The sequence below is a fragment of the Perna viridis genome, chromosome 1 (genome assembly GCF_037379345.1).
Source record: "Perna viridis isolate PV_CMFRI_1.1 ecotype Kerala chromosome 1, ASM3737934v1, whole genome shotgun sequence".
NCBI lineage: Eukaryota > Metazoa > Mollusca > Bivalvia > Mytilida > Mytilidae > Perna > Perna viridis.
The window spans coordinates 41861378-41877937 of NC_142445.1; the positions used below are offsets into that span (position 1 = coordinate 41861378).

A 16560-nucleotide genomic window follows, 5' to 3' on the forward strand; every position below is an offset into this window, starting at 1 on the left:
GAACCAATCATCCGTCACCAGATCGGAATATTGATCCGTCAAGGATTCAATCAATCAGTGGTCATCGATCCTTTAAATAGTTGCATGGACTGGTTCAGGAACTGTATCATGCTTTGTAACAATGTTTGGCAAAAATATGGCTGAAAAAGAGCATCTACTGATGAATGTTGTAACTAAGGCACTTAAAAATGTTGGAAATGCCTTCAACGTGTTTTTAAAACCTCTGGAAAAAATTTGCACAGGAGTCCCCCTATACCCTGTTATCCCACCAGATCTAAGGGGGCATTAGCCCACTATACATTTGCTGAAAAAGAACATAAAATGAAGTTAAATCATGGCTATACAACATTTTCATCATCACTTCAACTCAGAAGACCATGTCTACTATATAAACCAAATATCGTTGAAATTACAGCAAGATTACAAATTAGTGGGAAAATGGCAGCCATTTTGAAAATATCTTTAATATGTATAAACTGAAAGTCAATCCATACTAATGAACCACCTTCACAAACATTTACAAATTTTATTCCATTTAGCCTTTTCCCCATTTTTAAATTGTATATTAACAGAGTATTCATCCTACATTTTATTATACTTAAATAAAACCAGTACCAGCTTCAGAAAATAATTTCCTTGACACAAGATTTTCAAAAACTAGACACTTTCATTAATTTGAATTTTCCTGCCAATTTTACTTGGTTAAAATCACTGCTCTTTGCTTCCTGTTTCAAAAGGTAAAATATTAATGATAGGATTGAGAATTTAACTTAAAAGTGTGTTAAAATGAAAATACTTAACATATTTTATGCTTCCAGACACATTACTGCAAGAAATAAATTCCCTAAATGCAAATTTATTACTAAATATGTTTTAAGGCCAAAAAGGAGTCTCTCAAATCTTGAGTTGATATGAAGATTAGATCTTAATTTTATTTGCAGAAATAGTAGAATATTTCTGAGCTTACTAATTGCAAGAAACATATTTACTGGTTATAGAAGAGGTATTGAATGAAATAAAAGTAATTACATTAGGATTATATTTTTGTGTAGTGCTCAGAAATAGTAGGGAAGTTCAAGTGATGGACCATTATAATAAGGTATTTTGATGCTGAAGGATCAAAAACCCCAAAAGCGTTCGTCCCCTATGTTCTATTTTTTATATGTGCTATCAACCGATGAAAAATTTTCAACAATTAGCTTGTGCAGGATACCCTAAGGAAGTTAAGAAAAAAAAAAAAATCTGTTTCAGGGGCCATAACTCCTACATTGGGCGACAGATCATTTCAAAAATTTTAGCATAGGTCCATCTGCTGACGGTGAACAATATTACCCTATCGGCTATGTCAAAATTTTGGTTAATTCAACTGTTTTTGAGTTGCTGGCAAGAAACTGTATTTTGACCCCTATGTTCTATTTTTAATAACAGCTGCCATGTTTTTTAACATTTCAAAAATTTTAAATGATCAGTTAGTGCAGGATACCCTGAGGAACAACTATGCCAGCTTTGATTAAATTTGGTAGCATGGTTTCACAGAAAAAGATTTTTGCACAAGTTGCACATGTGAAAAACAACAAAAAAATCTGTTTCAGGGGCAATACTCCTACATCAGGTGATAAAACATTTTGAAAATTTCAGCATCAGTCTGTTTTCTGGTGGTGAATAATATTAACTGATGTCAGAATTTTGCTAAATTCAACTGTTTTTGAGTGTTTGCAAAAAACTGTATTTTGACCCCTATGTTCTAATTTTAGTAAAGTTTCATTCCAATTGGTCAAGCAGCTACAGAAAAGAAGATGTTTGAAAAAAGCTAATGACCACAGTGGTAAAGTGATGACAATAGCTCACACAGCCTACAGGCCAGGTGAGCTGAAAAAAGTAGTTAATCTGAATAGAGAGTGGTTAACAACAATATTCCTTGTTCAACAAGGTAATATAAGCACCAGGAACAACAAGATCAAACACTTGAATACCCTGTTTACAATTAACTCACCAATTACATGCAACCATTGGTTTCAGTAGTGAAACTGTTTCATTTTATTTTTTTCACAAACCTATATTTCTGTATATAATAGATATGTAAAGCAGTAGAACTGGCTACCTTTTCACAATAAAAGTCATGGTAAAAATATGCAAATTAAAAGTGCAGGATATTTTTGCTGTTAATTTTTTTTAAAGACTTAAGGAGGTAGACCTAGGGTAAGGGACATAACTCATGAAGTCAGTGATATGTTTGGTCTCACTAACCACTTCTGGGTCAAATGGCCACCCCCCCTTATGTAGTACCAAAAACACACTGAACCTAGACATATGCATTGTAAGTGCATTATTTTTGTGTATTATGATTAAAAGCAGTCAAAATGAAGCTGAGAATGTGTACTTAAAAATCATATATGTAAATAAATACAAAAGTGTATGAATATTGTTTACATGTGTGAGTAATTTGCCTCCATGCTGTCAGTTAGCAGAAAAGGTAAAAATATGGATTTTCGGTATTATTTATTCAAGTAAATTTTGTGAAGAATTTCTACAATCATTGTACCATTAGCATAATGAGTTTGGAAGCCTTATTTTCCAAGCTTCGCAACGGTATGCAACTTTAAGATGTCATTTGTCCTGGGAATTCAGTGATACTTTGAAAATTACTTTTTAACATGTAAAGTAATGGAAACGTTAGAAGTGGTTAGTGAGAACTTTGCATCATATTCAATTTCACCAAAGGCTATCAAGCTTTCATTTGACATAGAATGAAATCAATCTAAGTTACTTTGATGCTTAAATGACATTGATGTTAAATGCTGAATACTAACATTCTGATGATTTGTATGAGTTGTGTCCCTTACCCTAGGTCTACCTCTTTAACTGTGATAAACATGGCTGTATGCAGTGTTTTTAATGAATGGCTGTGATAATTTTTCTGTCTATGAAGAAATAACCTCAATCATGTGGTGCACATTAAATAATCAGCATAAAAGTTTTATACAACTGTGTACCACAGGCATTAGTTTATAGACAGAAAAAAAGTAACAGCCATTCCTTATAATTTAATTTTGGCTATAAAATCAGTACAAAAGCCAATGAAGTCACAGTTACATAGCAAAATATGGTTTTTCAGATGATGGACAAAATTTTTTATCCAATCAGAAAGCATGCTACTTCAAAAATTAAATAATTACTTTGCTTTGTGTTTGTGTGTTTTAGGTTGCTTTGTGTTCTTTGTTGTGTGTTTCTGTTTTCAATGTCTGGTCTTTGTCCCTGGATTACATTCTTTTGATTACTGCTATAACCTTGGTTCCCTTGATTACTCTTACAAACTTCAGTAGTTGAGAGTGTATGTATAAGCATTTCTACATATAACAGCATCTTCACCTTATCAGGGCTCATGTGTCCACTTGTGTCCTTGAGAGTCCTTGGGAATGCTTCAGACGCAAGATGACAGAGTGTAACTGTGAGGATGACCGAACCATATGTGATTGTGTTCCTATTAATAATTATTACCTGTGAAGTTTATGAGATTGTGTTATTGTGTTACTATTTATAACAAATACCTGTGTAAGTTTATGTGAAAGAGTTACTATTTATAAGTATTGCCTGTGTAAATTTATGTGATAGTGTTACTATTTATAACTATTACCTGTGTATTTTATGTGATAGTGTTACTATATATACATATAAGTATTACCTGTGTAGTTTATGTAATGACCATGGCTGCTTGCAGTGGTGTTACTAACACTTAATTGAACATCATCTTCTGCCATTACAACACAACCTCTTATATATTGTCATGGCAACCAACTTTGTTGATATCTGCAATAGAAATGAAATCTGTCAAACTGCAACCCTTGAAATTTGTCATTTGTATCATAGTAACACTCAGTCAGCATGATATGATAGTGTCTTTTTAAACAAAGGGTACAGTCATTAAGGCATATTTCAGGCTAAATATTATGAAGTATTTTTTATAATGATGATCAAAATTTTACTTCACACTGAAATATTTCACTGTTGATTATTTTAATGGAACAGAACATATTTTGTATTTTGATGAAGCCAATCTACTTGTATGACACATTCTAAGTGGGGTAAAAGTAGATTATTAGGTGAATTACGTGTAATTGGTAGGGTTTTAGTCTTTACACTGACTGTTTCAAGTATCTCTACATTCAAATTACCAATCAAAATTTTACTCAGCAGCACATAAGCAACTTGTGGGTAAAATATCTGTGTGAATCTTGCATGTGGTCACATTCATTTTCTGGAGGACATTTTTAGAAAATCATATAAATAAATTCAAGAGATATTCATAGAGACATTTCATAGAAAATATCCATTTTCAAGTAGTTAAATTGTATTGAACAAGGAAATTATTTACAAAAACAGTTTCGGATTTCAACTACAAAATGTACTACCATTTTGTAACACTCTTTTGTTAGAAGTAAATTTTATAATTTCAAAGGTCTTATTGGCTCTATATCTTTTTAGTGAGCATATCAAAATATTTCCATATGTTTTTTTTTTACTACAAATGAATACTTGTATGTTGCCATAGTATATGGATCAAAGATTTTGGATTTAATGAATATTAAAATAGCAAGATGGTCCACTGACTTCAATATCGATTAGGTTTTGTGAAACTAAGTTTCAAAAATATATAGCAAAATTTATAAAATGTCATTTACTATTTTTAAGAATGTTTATGATGAATTTGTGTATCAAGGCTAAATATGAATTTAAAACAATCAGGTAAAATATTACATGTTTTCTAATGTAACACTCACTGTAACATGGTCTTTCACTGAATAACACCATAATTTTAATGGCATCAGTTTCATGATTGTATGGCTTTGAATTTTCAATGTATGCATGTTATTTGACAGTCATATCAGAATACAGATAACCATACTGTATTTGCAAATCAAATCTGAGATCAATCCATCCATTGGGAGATGGAATTATTACAGTGAAATTCAGACAGATGGATGGACAAGACAAGAAGATTCCAATATTCCAACTACTTGCTGAGTGGGGGTATATAAAATGTGAAATGTTCCTAATGAAAAAAATTAATCCTGTACATCACCAATTCCAAAACCCTAAAACACTGAGGCTTTCATTCCTTGTATTGCATATAACAGAATTTTTCTTTGTTGAGTAGATAGGCTTCCTATTTAGATATTTTTGGTTTTGAGTGCTTCATGTATACAATTCATTTTTCAATTTAGATCTTCCTATGAATTTGATTTTAATGCTGTGGATTAGAGATTACTCCTACAGCATACCAAAACTTACAATATTTGTTTATGACTGGTATTTCTGTAAATATAAAAACACAGCATTCTCACATTAATATCAGACAATTTGATAGACAGTTAGACTATCTTCATCAAAAGAAAAATTTTTAATATATTGACAGACAGACAGACCATATATGACTGAACAATCAGTCAAATTGAGACATTAAGACACATACCTTTGTAATGCATGCAAGTTAAAATCCATCACCAAAAGTGACAGAAGACTTAAACATGGAAATTTCATTGTGTTTTATGGCCAATTTCCCTCATAATCATGTAAATTATTGATAGGTTAAGGTAATTTTACTATCCTATAATAATACTCATTTGACCAATTCAGGGGATATGAGAAAATTACAACAAATGTTTCTAATTGGAACGGTCCATTTGAGTACAGAAACTAATTTGCCAATTGTGTGAGAAACTTCCTAGCTATGATTAATAGTAGAATGTCCAGCAGGTGTCGTATTGTAAACATGTTTACGTGTAGTGATAGACAGTTTTAACTATACCTGGTATATTCAGTGTATCTACTGAATAAAAGACTTGTCCGACACCTTTATGTCTGACGATAACTAAAGAACACGTTATTCATAATATTGTAATTAATAAGAATGAGTGAATAACCAAAAGATGATCATGAATTCCAAAGGATGCACATTTTTAACTTATATGTGGAAATCAATGATTCGCACACAAGTTCTGCACACGAGATCTTTAATTGTTCTTGACACAAATGATCATATTTTAGTGATTCAAAATGAACAATTAAGTAGCAGTTTTTTCTAAAAAATCAGACAGAAGGTGATTCATGCATGTCAAAAACCCACTGAATTCAGTTTTATTGCCTAACAAAATTTCTCTCTAAATGATGTCGGTTTTACTACTGTAGTTGGTGCTAAAAGTAGCTCTTTGTTGGTTGCCTAACATTTTTTCTTGCCAATCAGGTAGTTCTTCATTGGTTTCTTATTATTAAAATTCCTATAAATTGATGTTGGCAAAAATCTTCATTGGTTTAGTCTCCTTTTTTTTCTCTTTCAGAATGAATTTTTGGGTTTTCCATATTATTCCTGGGTAGGAGCGAGAGGGTTTCACCTAGTGAGTTTTGCTCTCAGTTTATCTAGTACAAATGCTCTCATACTCATAGTAATGAAATCTATAATATCCATTATTTTTATACCATTACTATGTTCAGTAATTTTAAAAAGCATGCAACAATAGCACCATCAGATGATGAGTAATGTGTTCCTTCAGAAGAATTAGTAGTTGTTTATTCCATTGTTAGTAGTAACATAAAGATGTATCCTTTCACACCTGCAAAAAGTCAAAAACTCAGATATAGTGCTACAGCAGGTGATAAAGATAACTTCAGGGAACAGAGTTTATTAAATCGCAATACCTGGTGGACTTCCCTAGGTGGTTACATTTTGTTGCTGGACAACTGATATAGAAATTTAACTTTCTTTCAATTAACTTAGATTGCAATACCTATGAAATTGTAGAAAGTTTAAATCTCCTTGTTAATTGTTCAGCTAACCACCTAAGACATTTCATTAGGACAAGGGAAGACCAATTGGTAAATTGATTTTTAAGGTCAAATAACTAAGAGGGGAGATTTATCTGATTCACTCCTTATCAGAGTTATTGCCCTTAAAATGTGAAATATGATGTTTTCTTACAGTTTTCAGCCAATATCTTCATTTGCATTGATTTGGTTGGTTTTAGTGTGAAATAAATGCATGATTTTCCCATAAGTACAGATATGAATACAAAAAAAACTTATATTCCCTAAAAATGTAGCATCTGAAGATCGAAAAATCATTGTTTGTTCCGTGGATTTTTCTGCACTATGAATCACCTGTACCATAGGCAGTGTCTGAATTTTAAATGGACTGGTATTTAAGGAGGTAGACCTAGGGTAAGGGGAACAACTCTTAAAATCAGTGATATGTTTGTATCATATTCAATTTCACCAAAGTCTATCAAGATTTCATTTGAAACAGACTGAAATCAATCTAAGTTACTTTGATGCTTACATGAGATTGATGTAAAATGCTGAATACAAACGTTCCAATGATTTTTAAGAGTTGTGTCCCTTACCGTAGGTCTATCTCCTTAATTAACTTCTTTATAATATAGATTTTTTTCATAACTAAACATACAAACAAAAATATTTTTTAGTTATATTATAACCAGGATCTGGAACTCAGTAGTATGAAGTACATGGGATTTCTATATTTTCTGGATAAGAAGGTATTTTCCAGTTTTATCAATTAAGACACAAGTTAACAATGATCTAATGGTCTACCTGGTTTCTAAGCTACAAGTATAGTAGCTTAGAGTTAGTTAATAGTCTGATTCAAAGAATTTAACCTCTACCAAATACAAGCAACCTTGAACAATAATATCACATGGGGATTATAAAGAGAAGACAACTTATTTTACTTGAGAAGAATGCTTAAGCCCTAATCAGGCTTGTGAATGATACTAGAAAAGCATTCTCAGATTATGTAGATTGAGAGATTTTCTTATTAATTAATCAAGAGAGGTTTTGTCTAACGTTATTTGCTATAAAGTTTATTAGATAGTGAGTGGGAGGTGAATTGTTCTAATTTGTGGATGGTTAAATGATGAGAACAAACAGCTGATCTACAGCTCCTGTTCTAACTTTATGAAGGACAGGACTAAAATAAAGATGTATGCTGGTAATTATCAAAGAACCTAAGGCAGATAGCTTACTGGTAATTGTAATTAACTAGCCCTAACACTATACTGTCTCAAATTTAGTAACAGCCAATGGCATTAAATTGCATAGTTTTTAGTCCTATGATTGGCAAATTCCATCGTCAGCCAAGGGTTTAAGATGGAACAATTGACTGGATGTCATACTATTTTTGCCTGGAGAGTTGGATTCAATTTTTTTTCCTAAATCAAGCGGCACAATAAAATAAGGATGACAAATAGTTTAGTTCATACTAAGTATTTCAAATTAATAGCAAATAACGCCACAAAAGCAGTGTCACAGACAAGAAAATCATTATAAAGCTGTGAACCTGAATCACTTACCTGGTTAAATTTTTGCCTTTCAAGGGAAATAACTCTAACACGGAGTTGTCCAACAACTTTGATACCTGCAAACTTTTTGTAGACCTTATTATAAGGATCATTACAGCAATTGAAAGTTTCTTTCTATCTATCATAGTTTTCAAGATATTGGCTGAAAACTGTAAAAAAACATCATATTTCACATTTTAAGGGCAATAACTCAGATAAGGAGATGTCCGATAACTTTGATCTTATGTAGACTGTTGCAGGCCTTATAATAAGAATCATTTCAGCATTGAAAGAATTTGGCTAAAGCTAATGACCCTGTATTCTATTTTAGTAAAAGCTGCCATGTTTTTTCCAGAGACAAAAAATCCCCACATCAGTTCTATGCAGAATACCCTAAGGAATATTCATACAAAATTTGGTTCTAATTAGTGTTGTAGTTTCTGAGAAGATTTTTGAAAAAAATAAAATCAAAAAGAGCAAAAAAAACATCAAAAATGGCCAATAACTCCAACATGGCTGAACAGATTAAAACAAAAATTTTACTACAGATAGATCGCATTATGCTGAACACATTTACCTATTTTTGCTAAAGCTAATGGTTTTGGAGATGTATGCAAAAAACTTCTGTCTGACTCCTATGTTCTATTTTTTGTAACAGTGGTCCTGTTTTTCTACAGATAAAAAATCCCCAAGTCAGATCTACAAAGAATATCGTTAGGAACATTCAAACCAAGTTTGGTTCTGATTGGTCCTGTAGTTTCAGAGGAGAAGAGTTTTGAAAAATTGTTTATGAAGACAATGAGGACGGACCATGACAGAATTAAAGCAGGCACCAAGTGATGTCAATAGCGCACATAGCCCTTTGGGTCAGGTGAGCTAAAAAGAAGTTCTAATAACATTTTTCATAGTTGCACCATACATGTAGGTTGCTATTTTCAATAGGTTATAACATGAGTAATTGTAAGGCATGGGAATGGCAGCTTTAAAAATTATTAAATAAAGTTGGATTATCTCCTCTTTTAGTTATTTGACCTTAAAAATCAATTTACCAATTGGTCTTCCCTTGTCCTAATGAAATATCTTAGGTGGTTAGCTGAACAATTAACAAGGAGATTTAATCTTTCTACAATTTCATAGGTATTGCAATCTAAGTTAATTGATAGAAAGTTTAAATTTCTATGTCAGTTGTCCAGTAACAAAATGTAACCACCTAGGGAAGTCCACTAGGTATTGCGATTTAATAAACTCTGTTTCCTGAAGTTATCTTTATCACCTGCTGTAGCACTATATCTGAGTTTTTGACTTTTTGCAGGTGTGAAAGGATACATCTTTATGTTACTACTAACAATGGAATAAACAACTACTCATTCTTCTGAAGGAACACATTACTTATCATCTGATGGTGCTATTGTTGCATGCTTTTTAAAATTACTGAACATAGTAATGGTATAAAAATAATGGATATTATAGATTTCATTACTATGAGAGCATTTGTACTAGATAAAGTGAGAGCAAAACTCACTAGGTGAAACCCTCTTGCTCCTACCCAGGAACAATATGGAAAACCCAAAAATTCATTCTGAAAGAGAAAAAAAAGGAGACTAAACCAATGAAGATTTTTGCCAACATCAATTTATAGGAATTTTAATAATAAGAAACCAATGAAGATCTACCTGATTGGCAAGAAAAAATGTTAGGCAACCAACAAAGAGCTACTTTTGGCACCAACTACAGTAGTAAAACCGACATCATTTGGAAAGAAAATTTGTTAGGCAACAAACAAAGTGCAATCTTTAGTGACAACAAAAGTTTAACAACCAAGAAAGATTTGATTCAGGTAGGAAAGATTTTTAGGCTATCAACAGATTGCTACATTTGGTGACAACAAATACAGTCGAACCTCGTTAAGTCGAAGTCGAAGGGAATATGCAAAAATGTTATCTGAGGTTTGAGTAATCCGAGGTCAAAAATAAACCGGAAATACTAGTAGTTTGGTCCATGAATGTTTCTGTAGATACATCATTTGTTGTTCTTGTACATTTACATGTACTTCACTTTACACAGTACTTCATAATGTCATGCGTTTCATATTGGAAGATATTTTTTGTATGTTGTTTATCATGTTTGAAATACTGAACGGCACCGAGTGTTTTAGTGAAATTTCCTTTTTATTTTTTTTTCTATATCAAAAACTTCATAGTTCATAACATGCTGCTTTGTTTGATTCACAATCAGGAGTATCGTCAAACCATGTGCTCTACAATATTACGATAAAATTTCAAATTCACGAGCGAAACGAATGTAGTCGTTGAAATATCCTTACTATCGTCTGTTTGATGTTTCATTAAATAGTCAGATACCATTACAATTCATCTGTATTTTTTTATAAAATTTATCAAAATATCCGATATCACTGTTAGTGTAAATTTCCATGTGTTATTAATAAAATTCCTTTCTTTTCACAACACGCGCAATTTTAAATTTTAAAGAGTGGCAACAAATCATATTTTGAAAGCCACGCTAATTGTTGTTAAAACACACTTAGATCATGGTTTGTAATAAAGTAATCAGTTTTCCGACTAATTAGTTGACTTCGAGACATCAGGGTTAATTAACCTCAAAGTCATATCGAGGGGACTGATTGATTATCTCGAGTTATCCAAGGTTTCGATTCATCTGAGTTCGAATCAACCAAGGTTTTGCTGGGACTTTGTAATTAGTTCGAGTTTTTGGAGATTTCGACTAATCCGAGTTTGACACATCGACGTTCGACTGTATTGCACAACCAATAAAGTACTGTCTTAGGCAAAAAGATTGTTGGGCAACCATCAAAAAAACTGGTATGGCCGGAAGAAATGTAAAGCTTATATTACAGAGAGCAGTCTTTGGTCAGTAAGAATGCTAGGCAACTAACAAAAAGTTGTACTAAGCCAATAAAATTGTGAGCAACCATTAGAGAGCTGCTTTTGGCCAGTATAAATGCTTAACAACTACCTAAGTCTAAATAATTGCATTTAATGTTTGATTGACTGTTAGGGTTTTACACCTGAGCAGCAATATTGCAGGCGATTAACATGAAATGGATGATTAAATGAACATGAAATGATGATGAAATGAAAAATGGGATGGGACAGAAGGATAATGGGGTGGGTAAATTTTGATTGCCACTAGAAAAAAGGGAGAGGTGGGTCGCGTCGGGTTAGCCTCCTGTGGCAGAACCCAATGGTTCCTACTCCAATAGAATACCACAGAAGGGTTCTTTAACATGCAAGGAATGTGGCATTTTACCCAACATGATGCACAATTATGGTTTGCTGTCAGGTTTTCCATATTATAGCCTGATGACCCCACAAGTAACATGCCAGTGGTGCCCATTCCACCACCTGGGGAACACAACCCAGTTGCTCTGTGGGCAAAGCATCCTAACCCCTGGCCAGGGTTCTGAGCACTATTTAGTCATCTTTTATGACAAGCTTAGTTCTGCTACTGGCCTATTCTTTTGACACCCTGACTCACAGACAGAGAGTTGCATTGTTAGACAAGAAAGAATGCTTCACAACTAATTGCTAGCTGTCTCAGGCCAAAAAAAAATGATAAGTCTGTTTCCTGCTACCCTACCTTCCATAGTTTTTGTGCATACCCTGAACATTTTATGGCCATTTTTTTAACACTGTTAAAGTCTAGATGTTTCCCCATTAACTCAATGTTAATTTTTTTTTTAAAATAAAATAATTTTGCTACCTAACCCCCTATTTTTTTTTTTGCTGGTAACAAGAAACAAGACTATTTTATTTTTCTTTTGCCTTAGACCTGTAAAATTTTTAGGCCAACACGAATTCTTCACAACCAACTGTCAGCTGCCTTAGACCAGTAGAATTGTTAGGCAAACCTCTGCCTAATGTACTATTGTAAATCGGTAGCAACTAAATTACAATTCATTCTGACTTTCTGTTAAGTAATCTCTATAACACAAACTTAAGACTTTCTATTTTGAACCATTGTAGACTTTTGATTATCAATCAAAGCACTTGTTCCAAGCAATCTGCTTCATTGATATGTAAAAAATATATTACTTTCAGTATGAATAAATAAGACTCCACTAAATAGATTAATAACACAAGAATAAAGAATTACTACTGGGAAAGCTTCCAAATATATTGTCACATAGAAAATAAATAGAGGTCTGTGTCTGCAACAAACCAAAAATCTATTTCCGCAACTAAGAGTTAAACAGAAAGCATCATTTCGATTTAACAATGGGCTGATCTAGGGAGAATTAATGGTTACAAAGACAGGAAAATAATCATTCAATATATCATGATGATTACTAAACATCTTTGTCAAGTCAATGCTCAATTTCATTTAAGCTCTTTTTTTCTCGTTGATGTAATGATATTGGTTTTTGAAAACATCTTATTTACAAATTTCTTTCACAAATATGGTCTTTAGTGAGATTTTGTAAAATAGAAATAGATATTTTGAATGTGTGTCAACTCTTCTGGTGAGAAATCTTACTTCCTTACCTTTATAAATAAGAGTTCCCTGAAACTGTGTCAAAGTTCTGGTTGTCGGTATTGATGGATATTAGTTACGCACTTTTAGTCTGAAACATAAAATGCAATGTTGATTAAGTAGCACTTTAATGAGACTAAGGCATTTTAAATTTACAAAAGGAACCAGTACTGGTACTAACTTAAGAGGGTGTCCCTGCAAAAACCAGGCAGTAGGTTGCACATGACAATTTTTGATTAACTGCAATGGTTACAGACAAAAAATATACATAAAATGCATTGAAATTCATTAAAAAGGGAGATCTCACTTAATTTTATGCAAAATTTGGTCGCTTTGTTAGGAAACTTTAAAACTGTTTCCAAGCCATCCATCGTTGCTTTAAAATATCTTTTTAACTATTTGACATACATATGATACAAACATTTAAAAAATGCATTGGAATAAATTTACAATGTGACAACCATATCATAGGCTCTGCCTGATTTTTACTTGGACAGCCACTTAATAGTCCATAGTTTTATCTTACATTATACATACTTTAACATACATTATACAGGGAAATCGGTCTTAACCAAACCCTGGAATATCTGACATTGTCTAAACCAAACCCTGAAATATCTGACCTGGTCTTAACCAAACCTTGGATATCAGAACTTGTCTGAACCAAACCCTGGAATATCTGAACTTGTCTAAACCAAACAATGGAATATCTTACCTTGTCTAAACCAAACCCTGGAATATCAGAACCTGTCTAAACCAAACCCTGGAATATCTGAAACTTGTCTAAATCAGACACTTTGTACAAACTCTCCAAACCATTTAAATGTATTTTGAACCTTGGTAAACCAAACACCTGTCTAAACCAAACCAATTTTAAAGTTCAAAAGTGATTCAGTTTAGACAGCTTTCATTGTACATCATTTTTATTGGGTTCAAACTTCTTGATTGCATACAGGTATCAAATAAACTGATTTATAAATCTACCTGTCAGAGCATCGGTATATTACTGTAATGATAGCTGTTGCTTAAAGGTTCTTCCCAAGTCAAGATCTATGAACACACAAAATTGTCAATATTTTTATAATTTTAATGAATAATGGATGGAAACTAAGTAGGACACTTGTATACAATACATACTCCTCAATATATTTTTTTCTTTTCACCCAAAATATATGAAAATAAGATGTTGGGGTTAAATTCTTCTATGTGATTTGTAATTTTCTTCCTACCAATTAACAGGCATGGCAAATACATATTTCACAGCAAAAGATATGTAAATTTCTCCCTTGACAGCATGTTTAGGTTTGAATTGAGAGAAATATTACATAAATAGAAAATATTTTGATTTTTCTATGTATTTCTGGGGCAAGGATACATGTACATGTATGTATTACCACGCCTGTATTTTATTTTTCAACTACTACAATAACCAAAATGGTATGTGCATGAAAAAAATCCAATTTTTATACATTTCTTGAGAAAGTAACGAAATGAATTTATGAAGTATGCAAAGTGTGAAAACTTTCCAGAAAGTTTCAGATTAATGTATTGAATACAAAAAATACCAAACATATGTAATAATAAATATATTGACATTCTTTTGTAGGTCATGTCCATTCTAGATCTTGAATTGGGAAGAACCTTAACCAATATTGTATATTATTAACCAACTACCCAAAATACATTAAAATATGTCAAAAACTGACCAACTGATATCAATTCAAACCAGGCATCTGTACGGGGCCAATATGGATCAAACCAGGGCATCATAACTTCCGGTCGTTTCACATGGATTTCATGAACTTTGATCACCAGGTCTAAAATCTACAGAAACACAAAGAAATCTTCCATTTTATACAAAAAAGGATATTTAAGATTGATTAATGCAAATAAACCTACATGTTCTTGGTAAAACATGAAAACAACTGTTCTACAAAACATCTAGTTGAGTTGGTTAATAAAATTGTCAATAAATACATAATTTCATATTGGCTCTGTTATAGGTTTCGGTCAATCATATTGGCCTCGACAGACATATTGGCCCTCGGTGATACCTCAGGACCAATACGACTGCCTCTACCAAATTGACAGACATCAAACCTATAACAGAGCCAATATGAAATTACATGTTTATTAACATATATAATAAAGATAGATTATGAAGGCCATGATGGCAAACAATATTTTATTTGTTATTCAGTAAAGAATACTTAGATATACATTGTAATATTCTACAGCGTCTTATTATTTCTTAATCATTGAAAATGCACTAAAATGTAACCAATTTAAGGGGCATTTTTGTTCTATGATTAAATAGTCAACTTTCGTCAAAAAAAGTTCTTTTTTACATTTTTGAAATTCTATACATGTGATCTTTACATTTTACTTGTTTCCCAATACCTACAATAAACGATTTCACTTAAATTACTTGTGAAACTGTCTGACTGCTGCTGAAAAAATAAATTATTTTCACATTTGCATGAAAAAAAAATTCAAACTCAACATAAAATCTGAGCCCCCCTCAAGAAGAAAATGGTCTGTGCCTAATTACGGAATAAGTTTTACTGATTTTCATTTGAGTTAGTATATATTTAAATTCTATAACACTGTATACCAGTATACTTCTGACAGTATACTTCAGACAATCTAAGCCTTTAGTTCTTTGCACCTCATAAAAAATCTTATAAAACACTAAACCTATGAGGCTGATCTCTACAGAACTTGTCAACTTTTGTCACATATCACACCTATATTTCACCCTAGTGGGAAATCACACCAATTTTCATCCCTAGTGGGATACTATCAGTTAATTAAACAGACACAAACAATTTATGGAGTTACATGAACTTGAAGATAAGATCACATCCCATGAGATCAAGGATAAAGATTTGGCCAGTGTTTTAAGCTTGATGTCAATCAACAGGTTCATACCCACATCTCTATCAGGCAGCATGGTGTTTTTTCCCCATAGGAGACAATAGTGAAACTTTTAACAAAGTCACCCCTTAAAAGTATGACGGAACCATAAACTAACTTTTTTTTTAGTTATATCTTCATTCCCTCCACTAAAAGTGTGAGCAAAGTCATAGTCATAGCATGCCCCTTTACTTGTTTTTCTATTTGAAGCAGATGATGTTTGGGGTCAAAATTCTCACACTTCTCTGCTATTGGCACACTATTTAAAAAAAATCCTAATAATTATATAAATTGTTTTCAAAGAACAAAGTGTAATATTTTACAAGCAGAATAATGTATAAGTCTGGAATAAATAAAAGAATTGAATATCAGCACATTTTGTCCAATCACAATGTCTGGACTCCGGAAGTATTTACTTAAGTTGGGTATAAAAAAGGCCGACCTAAAATAATGAGAAATAGTACCCTTCTACCTATAATGGACCAGAAGTTATTTTAACTTTGTGTAGAAACAGCATATTTATTTAGTGAGTCTGAGTTGTTTGCTGATATCAATATCTTCACATTATTGGGATTATTTGAAAATAAAAGAAATATGAAATGATTTTGGTTATAAATTTTTTTTTTGTGTTTTTGAACTCATTTCTTTACATACACATTAAAACTAAAGATAAAAACTTCATGTTCAGATAACTACCTAAGACACTGCATCACATAGGGGTCCATCATTCCTGAAGTTGACAATATTATTTGCTGCAACTTATTACAAATCATCAGTACTGCCA

The 16560-nt window shown here is 32.2% G+C and overlaps 1 protein-coding gene across 4 annotated transcripts in view; it reads right to left on the bottom strand.

Moving 5' to 3' along the window:
- Positions 1 to 16560, bottom strand: part of LOC148628818 (receptor-type tyrosine-protein phosphatase epsilon-like) — a 139788-nt gene that overhangs the window by 88385 nt on the left and 34843 nt on the right. The window contains exons 1-3 of one of the 4 annotated variants that reach the window (XM_088595099.1): positions 14567 to 14610; positions 12872 to 12951; positions 3683 to 3807 (exon numbers count right to left, since the gene is read on the bottom strand). In XM_088595099.1, coding sequence (XP_088451225.1) covers positions 3683 to 3758 — 76 coding nt within the window. In that variant the 5' untranslated portion in view covers positions 3759 to 3807; positions 12872 to 12951; positions 14567 to 14610. Of the gene's footprint in view, positions 1 to 3682; positions 3808 to 5470; positions 5552 to 6474; positions 6494 to 12871; positions 12952 to 14566; positions 14611 to 16560 lie in introns of those variants that run through there. The other 3 variants (XM_088595089.1, XM_088595108.1, XM_088595116.1) reach the window with 3 other exon arrangements.